General features: G+C 48.1%; 1 protein-coding gene across 1 annotated transcript in view; it reads right to left on the bottom strand.

Moving 5' to 3' along the window:
- Positions 1-650, bottom strand: part of IL13RA2 (interleukin 13 receptor, alpha 2) — an 11553-nt gene extending 10903 nt beyond the window's left edge. The window contains exon 1 of the mRNA XM_009710394.1: positions 572-650. Coding sequence (XP_009708696.1) covers positions 572-650 — 79 coding nt within the window. The remainder of the gene's footprint in view (positions 1-571) is intronic.
- Between the last annotated feature and the right edge of the window lie 98 nt (positions 651-748).

The raw sequence follows: 748 nt of genomic DNA, 5'->3' as shown, positions 1-748 counted from the left end.
CGCCTCTCGGCTGTGCAGTGGGTTCACCAGGGAGGGTCAGCCCTGACTGCCGCCTCTCTGGAGAAGGAAAGCTTTTGGGTGCAAAGTCCCAGCTACGGGAGGCCAAAAGGCCTGGGGCTGTCAGGTGCGGTGCAGCAACAAGGTGCTCGAGGGCTTGAAGCAAAAGGTGCTTGATATGCCATTGCCATGGATGGTAGCTTGCAGAACAATATATTTTTAGAAGAAACTATTATTTTCCAATTACGAATAAGCCTTATGTTTCTTACACCTAGCACAGTCTGTCCAGCTGGGACCATTTATGTATCCAAGTGGTATTTATATTTGGTAACTCTCTATTAAACAACATATTCGCTATGCACCAAAGGCAGTTTCTACTCCTTTTGAAGTTAGTCAGAAAAATATCCACTAAACACACGCACTATATATATATATGCAATTGATTACTTGTTTATAAATCAGCCACTTGCACACACACGAGAAAAGCTTCAGTTGAAGGACTAACTTCATAAAGGGCCCGGGTTAATGCGAAGCACGCGTTGGGCAGTAACACGAACGGCATGCCTGGCTTTACCTGCAGTGTGGTAGGAGAAGGAGGTCACACAGCCCCACACCAGCGCCACGGAGAGAGGATAAAGCCACCGCAGAGCCATTCAGAGGTAGGACGTCAGGGGTTCCGATGGAAGGTGTGTGGCGTCAGAAGAGCAATCCTGTGGCACGCATGCAAGGAGGCTGGAGAAATAAATCAGAG

Source organism: Cariama cristata, unplaced genomic scaffold (assembly GCF_000690535.1).
Source record: "Cariama cristata isolate BGI_N322 unplaced genomic scaffold, ASM69053v1 scaffold19381, whole genome shotgun sequence".
NCBI classification, from domain to species: domain Eukaryota; kingdom Metazoa; phylum Chordata; class Aves; order Cariamiformes; family Cariamidae; genus Cariama; species Cariama cristata.
Note: the sequence above shows the minus strand (reverse complement) of the source record. Positions and strands in the feature narration are given on the sequence as shown.